General features: G+C 43.3%; 2 protein-coding genes across 2 annotated transcripts; one reads left to right on the forward strand and one right to left on the reverse strand.

Moving 5' to 3' along the window:
* The first annotated feature begins 104 nt into the window (after positions 1–104).
* LOC128726222 (mitochondrial intermediate peptidase) lies at positions 105–2,389 on the forward strand. Its single transcript, XM_053820016.1, has 3 exons — positions 105–248; positions 328–869; positions 949–2,389. The coding sequence occupies exons 1-3, from the start codon at positions 105–107 to the stop codon at positions 2,387–2,389; spliced, it is 2,127 nt and encodes a 708-aa protein (XP_053675991.1).
* Positions 2,390–2,500: 111 nt separating this feature from the next.
* Positions 2,501–5,393, reverse strand: LOC128723470 (cullin-4A). Its single transcript, XM_053817216.1, has 7 exons — positions 5,261–5,393; positions 3,799–5,180; positions 3,506–3,733; positions 3,317–3,424; positions 3,067–3,237; positions 2,833–2,985; positions 2,501–2,759 (listed from the first exon to the last, which is right to left on the reverse strand). The coding sequence occupies exons 1-7, from the start codon at positions 5,391–5,393 to the stop codon at positions 2,664–2,666; spliced, it is 2,271 nt and encodes a 756-aa protein (XP_053673191.1). The 3' UTR covers positions 2,501–2,663.
* Positions 5,394–8,327: the final 2,934 nt, after the last annotated feature.

Below are 8,327 nucleotides of genomic sequence, written 5' to 3' on the forward strand. Positions count from 1 at the left end.
GAAAGTTTTCTTGTCTGTCTTCGAAAACGCCCTTAAGTTTCGACAATATTGACACATCAAACATCAAGTTAATGTCAATCTATTAGTCGTAAACAAAAGAAATGATGCTCAAGCAAATTAATAGCCGCAAAATGCTGCTACGGATAAGAACATTCTCTTTAGCAAAATTCGTTAGCACTTGGTCTCCGCTCACCACTGCGTTCAATACTCGTCCCGAGAAGCGGATAAATTTCACTAAAAATGAAGTGGTATGTAATCGTTCGAGTTTCGTACTTTCATAATCGTAACGAGATGCTAATGCGCTTGTCTTTTAATTTTTTCTTGTAGGGACTTTTTGGGATACCCGAGCTAACGTCTCACGAAGGATTCTACGTACTGAAGGAAAAGGCTTTGCTTCGGACTGACAATCTTATCGAAGAAGCAACTTCACTAAATCGTACGAGGAAAATGGTAGTAATCTTTGACGAGCTTTCAGACACCTTGTGTAAAGTAGCAGACCTCTCGGAGTTTATTCGTTTGGCACACCCAGCTGCCAATTACTGTACTGCAGCTGAAGATGCTTGCATAACAATCAGTGGTATCGTAGAGAAATTAAATACACACAAGAAACTGTACCACTCTCTAAGGCAAGTTGTCGACAATGGTGATGGGGATAACGTGTTTCAAGAGACCACCGACGTTGACCGGCACGTTGCTGGGCTGTTTCTGTTTGATTTTGAACAAAGTGGCATTCACTTGGAAGAAGCCGCGCGAAAGCGAGTGGTCTATTTGAATGATTGTATTCTCCAGCTTGGGCAACAGTTTATGGCCGGAGCGGTACATCCTCGGCGCATTCCGCGTACCATCCTACCTGAAGCCATTTTGCCTATGTAATGTATCACATGTTCTCTGCCAATAAGATTTATACGAGACTAATGTCACTGCGATCACATATTCAATATTTTTCAGCTTTGCATCTGATGGGGAAAACGTACTCGTATCTGGATTGTATGCAGATTCTGCTAACGATATGGCTCGTGAAGCGGCATATAGGCTTTTCTTGCATCCTGACGAGCGACAGGAGCATCTTCTTGCGGAATTGCTGAAATCTCGCTATCAACTCGCAACGGTTTGCGGATTTTCAACATATGCGCACCGTGCACTAAAAGCAAGCACTGCGGAAACACCCGAAATGGTGGGCTCATTTTTGGATGCCTTGAACGAACAGTTACAACCACGCGCGGCCAAAGATTTTGCCATTATGCAACAAATGAAAATGGCAGAATCTGGTTCCGGCGGTGGTGCTCCACTAGCTGCATGGGATACACCTTATTTCACCTGCTCCCTGAAGCGTAAATTTTTGCGAGCAGGCGCATCCGAGTTTTCACCTTACTTTAGTCTAGGAGCATGCATGGAAGGATTAAATCTGCTGATGAGCAGCTTGTTTGGAATCACGCTAAATAACACCACAATGGAGCCAGGAGAATCTTGGCACCATGACATTTACAAGTTAGCCGTTACACACGAGACCGAGGGCTTGCTGGGTTACATTTACTGTGATTTTTTCGAGCGTCAGGGAAAGCCGAACCAAGACTGCCATTTCACCATACAAGGTGGCAAAGCGTTACCAAATGGAGCGGGCTTTCAAAATCCCATCGTTGTCGTCATGCTAAATCTTGCACAACCGCGATGGTCTGGTCCAACTCTGTTAACACCATCGATGGTCGATAATCTGTTCCACGAGATGGGGCACGCTATGCATTCGATGTTAGCTAGGACCGAATATCAACATGTAACCGGCACCAGGTGCAGCACCGATTTTGCCGAAGTTCCTTCGGTACTGATGGAATATTTCGCCAGTGATCCGCGAGTGCTTCGGTCTTTTGCGAAGCATTTTCAAACACAAGAACCCATGCCTCAAGATATGTTGGAGCGACTTTGCGCATCAAAACATTTGTTTGCTGCTAGTGAAACACAATTGCAAGTATTTTACTCTGCTCTCGATCAAGCGTATCACGGCGAGGGCGGAGGAGTGCATCAGCACACTACCGACACGCTTCAGGCAATCCAGGCCAAGTACTATGGTCTGCCTTACGTCCCGCGTACTGCTTGGCAACTGCGTTTTTCTCACTTAGTTGGGTATGGGGCAAAGTATTACTCATATCTCATGTCGAGGGCGATTGCTTCGTGGATATGGGACGCGTATTTTCAGCGAGATCCATTCAGCCGATCCCAGGGGGAGAAGTATCGCCGTGGTTGTTTGGCCTACGGTGGTGGTATTCCCAGCCGGTTGCTGGTGTCAAATTTTTTGGGAAAGGATATAACTCCGAACAACTTAACTACGAGCCTCATTAACGAAATAGATTCGTACAGCGAGCGTTTGCAGTGCATGGACGATTTGATGCAATAGTGCTCGCACCTGATAAGAAAGATGAGTGTGATATTATGCAGCAGTAAATTACTTATATATTGCTTTACGATTCCGTACATCCGAAACACAATTGTACGACAAAATGGTATCGCAGATTTATTACAAACTTTTTACACCGCTGCTGAGGGCGCATTGCAGCATGGGCATCGAGTAGATAGAAATGAATGAAATTCAAGTGATTTTATTGATAGCTCGATGTTGTGTTGGCTGCTTGGCCAATAGAGAATTGGACATTCGAAGTTCAGCAAGGCAATTAGGCAACATAGTTGTATTGATTTTGATTATCCTTATCCCGCTCCATGTAGTCTCGGTCTATCAATGATTCGATTCGTTTCTTCAAGTCGGCAGGCTGTACAAGAAAGAGCAAATCGGATTAAAACGTGCTTCTTGTTGGAATACTCAGGCTCACCACCTTGACTAACCTTGACTGGGAAGGTGAGCTGTTTGTACAATTCCGTTATTAAAAGGTTATGGCAGAGTGTTTTTCTCATTTTCATTATTCGAACTATAGCTGCGTCAATTTGATACTGTCGATCTTGGTACACGCGTTCTTCGGTTGCCTTTTGTTCTTCAGTCTGGTGGAGAAAGAGAACAAACAAAAATAGCATTCAATGATAATTTAAATGGCCCGCCAATGGTTCCGGCGTACGACTTACAGTTTCCTTCATTTGAATTTGATTTATTTTGATCCTAAACAGCTTGTTGGTGAACTCATTGTTGAATTGAAATTTGTCCGAGTTTTCCACTTCACGGCCTTTAGGAATTTTTGTAAGTACGCGCGCCTTCCCACATGCCAGTGATTGTAAGGTACGCTTCAATTCTCCCGTCTAAAGTGCATATGTGAATCAAAGAAAATAAACAGTTTTACGAAACAGCGCTGAGCTCTGAACTTTGCTGGTAGCAAACCTCTATATTGATGGCTGAAAGTATTTCTTCAAACTGGATGGTGACGTTGTAATTGAACAACAATAGAACCAGAGCTTGAAACAGTGAAACTTGCAAATCTTTTGGACCCTGGAAATATATGCAATGTATGTAGGTAGAAACCATTTTTAAAGTGTTCTCGATCATATCGGCTCTCGGTGCGATTCTTACCGCATCAAATTGGGCTTTAAGCACACAATGTCCCAGTGTTGGTTGCCATTGCAACTTACGTCCGCTGTGTTTCGCTAGGTAGAATTTATTGAATATTGACTGATACTGCAATAACTCTTGAGGAAGTGTCACCTCCATCACTGGGTATGTTGGCCAAAAGCCCATGGTTAGTATGTTGACGGTAAGATCAATATTTTGTAGTTCTTTGTGCTCAGAATTTTGCATGCTCTGTAACAAATGGAAGAGAATGTATGCAGTAAATTTGCAACGATCGCCGGGGGTCGATCTCATACCTGTTTGAATGTTAAATTGATATCTCGACTAAGTTCCATATCCTTGAACATGCCTTCCAGCTTCGATGTAAAACCGCCACCACATTCTTGCTTAAGTTTTGACAACATACTTTTTTCAGCGTCCACCGATGCCGACTTACCTACCAGCAGTCGTTTGGCCAGATCTTTCTTATAGAACGCTTCGAACACGTCCTTGCCGTGAATGAACCGAAACTGCACCATAATTTTGTCGAGAATTTGCTCCAACTCTTCTTCCGTTGCTTCCTTGTTGCCAGCACGGAGCTTCATGTCGACGTACTTCGCAATAAGCTCGGCAGGTTTGTTGGATCGCTGATTGATAAAGTACTCGAAAGCTTCACGCAGCGAATTGGCAAACCTTTCATTCCGCTCGAAACACACATTGACAATGTGATCCATTTTATCCTTGTAATCGAGCAGGTCTTGCACCATGGACTTGTCCTTTTCGGGATCAATTACAATGGTGCGACCCTTTTTTTTAATATACGCGTTGAAGTGTGCGCATAGCTCGGTGGTGCCATTCTTCACGCGACTAAATAACCGGTACAGCCTCGTCAGATCGCTCAGACGATTTTCTTCTAGCAATGCGTCCAATCCCTTCTGCAGTATTCCGGTCACGTGTTCGTTGATCAGCTGCCGCTCGACGGTCACAACTAACTGGTGACGCGTGCAGCTATCGAGATAGTGCTCCAACCGTTCGTCTTCCTCCGTGAGCCGTTTGTCCACATGCTGCAGATAGTCTGATACGTCCAACTGTTCCATTTTGGTCTGACTTTCCGCTTGGTAGAGGTGTTTAGTCGCTGTTAAAAATTTTTGCTCGAAAGCATCACGATAGATTTGTAAATCCGAGAGCATACGCAGTAGGCTCTTGAGTAACGACCGATCAACGGTGTCGCCGTGTCGTTCTTTTTCAATAAGGATGAGAATCCCTTCGACGGTACGCGCTTGCACTAAGCTGTTGAGAGCAATATGGTCCCGAAAGAGCTCTAGTCCCATCTCCCATATAGAGTGAACAGTAGGATTAGCCAATACGTAGATGCGATCAAGATATAGGAATATGCTGCGGATCATGATCATCTGCTGACAGTGTGCCTGCCAGTAGTCGTTCATTTTCTTGAGATAAACTAGCTTGTCGCCCGATTCCGACAAAAACGGGACTATGTTGGCCTTGACGTGTTGTTCGACTAACGCTGTTAGATTAACGTACAGCTGCGAGTCCATCTTGTCTTCGCACATGTGCGAAACGGCTTGACAGAGACACTCGAGCGAATGCTCAATTGGTGTAGCAGTCTGAATGGCAACTACGGCCGAGCGTAACTGGTTCCAGGTAGTCTGTTCAAAGTTTTCCGGTATAGATGGATATGCTGGAAAGTTGTTTAAGAACAAAAGATAAAATCATTACAACACCAAATCATTGCGCGTACCAAAGGGCACATTTCATTACATTTCATATTTTTAATGACGATTTTTTTGACGTCTCCTGGCTTTCCGGCAGCCGTCGTCTTAACGATGGCTCCATTAATAGGACTGAGAGCCGAAAAATTTGCCCGTTTCGCGTCAGATTCTGAATGATGCATTTTCACGTTTGTATCTGTAAAACAAAAATAGCACTAATTAGCAGAATTCGTTTGATGTTTAGTGAGAGCGCTTGCCAAGCCATGAAGCATCCAAACGGAACCTAACCTACAATCGCCTTGGGAACGACGTACTGTATTCGCTGTCGGCCAGTCAGACAATGGTTTTCGGGTATGTCGGGCAATTTTTTCCTGAACCACTAACCCCGGTAGGGGTATGTGATAATGCTGATCCGTCAGATCCTAGCTTTGCTTGGCTAAATTCCGAATTTCGACTACAAAATAACTGGTATTGTTTTTCAGCGATTATGATAGGAAATCAGGGCCACATTAAACAAAATTTTCCACTTAGTAATGGTACAACACGAACAGTAGTTAAATACCCTTAACAACAGATGCAATGATAAGGGTGTCGTGATGTTAAAATAGAAAATTTAGAAAATTCTTTGCAAACAACATCTCTGTCCAAATTGCAGATCACACACACGCATTCGCGCACACTTTCGATAATGACATATTGTATGTCAAGAAGCGTGATTTTTTAACGAACTTGCTGGCTGCACTGGAATGTCAGATGTTTTGATGTTGATGTTTTGAAAAATGAATCAATCAGGAAAAGACATGTGTTTCTTGAAAACATCGTTCGTTGTAACGAAAATTGTTTACAGGTCTTTACATTTTGGAAATAAGTTATTGCAAATTAATGAAATTTGTTTTGCAATAAATGATCGTATTTTAATTAAAAAAAGCTTAAAATCAAAAGAACATAACAATAAATTGTTATGTAAATGTAATTTTTGTTATTTGGAAGGCTGCGAATGAAACATTTCACTTTGAAAATAAATTCTAAGACCTTTTTCAGGGTGTTTCAGCGACGATGCTATAAAGTGGAGCTTTCTTTATTTCTAGGAAATATCGGTGCTTAAGGTCTACAGGGCGCCCGTTTTGGCTTTTTATAAGTCGACTTTTCTTTCGGTTTAAAAGCTTATCGTCGCAAGCGTTTAAACCGGTTCGCGAAGGAACGCATTAGACCGTTATAGAGCGAGAGCATTTTTACCGCCGGGTCCCCTTGGCAGGCACACTATTCTCTCACGCTATCACTTTCGCTTCGTGATTTTGGCGCTTCACATCTAGTACTGCTATCTTAATGGCCGGTCGTACTAACGCGCTATTTGCGATCTGTAATGTGCGTCGAACCTGCCCATCCGCGGCTTAGGCTACAGTTATTACTCGTTCTATTTGCGAATGATTTTTGGGAGAGACGGTGATAAGCACTACACCTCCTTGCTGGTTCGGACGGGTCGGGCGAAGGAAGGATATACACACGTGCTTTTTGGTCTGTGGAGAGTGACCTCGCGAGTGCAAACGTTTCTTCGTTCTTATTGGTGTGACTGTCTTCTAGCCCAATACATTGCGTGTGTTTGTGTAAAAAAACTCCGATCGTAAAGTAGTTGGTCGAAGAAGGATTCGGATTAGCTCGTGATCGTTTGCACCCACAGGGTCACTGTCCGTTATCTACGCTGAGACCAAAAAGCACATATATATCCCATCTAGCTCAATACATTGCGTGTGTTTGTGTAAAAAAAACTCCGATCGTTAAAGTACTTGGCCGAAGAAGGATTCGGATTAGCTCGTGATCGTTTGCACCCACGGGGTCACTGTCCGTTATGTATGCAGAGACCAAAAAGCCCATATATATCCCATCTTATCGGTAACAGGAGGCAGAACCAAACGGTAAGAGTCAGCGTTCAGTAATGTTCTAGTGAAAGGTGCGCTTAGACATACATAAAATGGCGATCGTTTTTGGAGGTTGGCCAATGAGTTTTGTTAATCGTGTAAAATGGTAAAAGCTAGTGGACATTGCGTGCGTTTGTGTGAAAAAAACTCCGATCGTTTAAGCAGTTGGCGCAAGAAAGATTCGGATTAGCTCGTGATTAGTTCGTGATCGTTTGCACCCACGGGGTCACTGTCCGTTATCTATGCAGAGACCAAAAAGCACTAATATATCCCATCTTATTGGTAACAGGAGGCAGAATCAAACGGTCAGAGTTAGCGTTCAGTAATGTTCTAGTGAACCTTGCGCCTAGACATATATAAAATGGCGATCGTTTTTGGAGGTCCACTAATAAGTTTTGTTAAAAGTGTAAAACGGTAAAAGCTAGTTGACATTGCGTGTGCTGTGTGAAAAAAACTCCGATCGTTAAAGTACTTGGCCGAAGAAGGATTCGGGTTAGCTCGTGATTAGTTCGTGATCGTTTGCACCCACGGGGTCACTGTCCGTTATCTACACAGAGACCAAAAAGCACATATATATCCCATCTTATCGGTAACAGGAGGCAGAACCAAACGGTAAGAGTCAGCGTTCAGTAATGTTCTAGTGAAAGGTGCGCTTAGACATACATAAAATGGCGGTCGACAAATGAGTTTTTTAATAGTGTAAAACGGTAAAAGCTAGTGGACATTGCGTGTGTTTGTGTGAAAAAACTCCGATCGTTAAAGTACTTGGCCGAAGAAGGATTCGGATTAGTTCGTGATTAGTTCGTGATCGTGTGCACCCACGGGGTCACTGTCCGTTATCTACGGAGAGACCAAAAAGCACATTTATATCCAGTTTTATCGGAAACAGGAGGCATAACCAAACGGTAAGAGTTAGCGGGCAGAGATGTTCTAGCCAAAGTTGCTCCTAGACATTTATAAAATGGCGATCGACAAATGAGTTTTGTTAATAGTGTAAAACGGTAAAAGCTAGTGGATATTGCGTGCGTCTGTGTGAAAAAAACTCCGATCGTTAAAGCAGTTGGCTCAAGAACGATTCGGATTAGTTCGTGATTAGTTCGTGATCGTTTGCACCCACGGGGTCACTGTCCGATATCTACGGAGAGACTAAAAAGAACATTTATATCCAGTTTTATCTGTAACAGGAGGCATAACCGATCG

This window comes from Anopheles nili, chromosome 3 (genome assembly GCF_943737925.1).
Source record: "Anopheles nili chromosome 3, idAnoNiliSN_F5_01, whole genome shotgun sequence".
Lineage (NCBI taxonomy): Eukaryota > Metazoa > Arthropoda > Insecta > Diptera > Culicidae > Anopheles > Anopheles nili.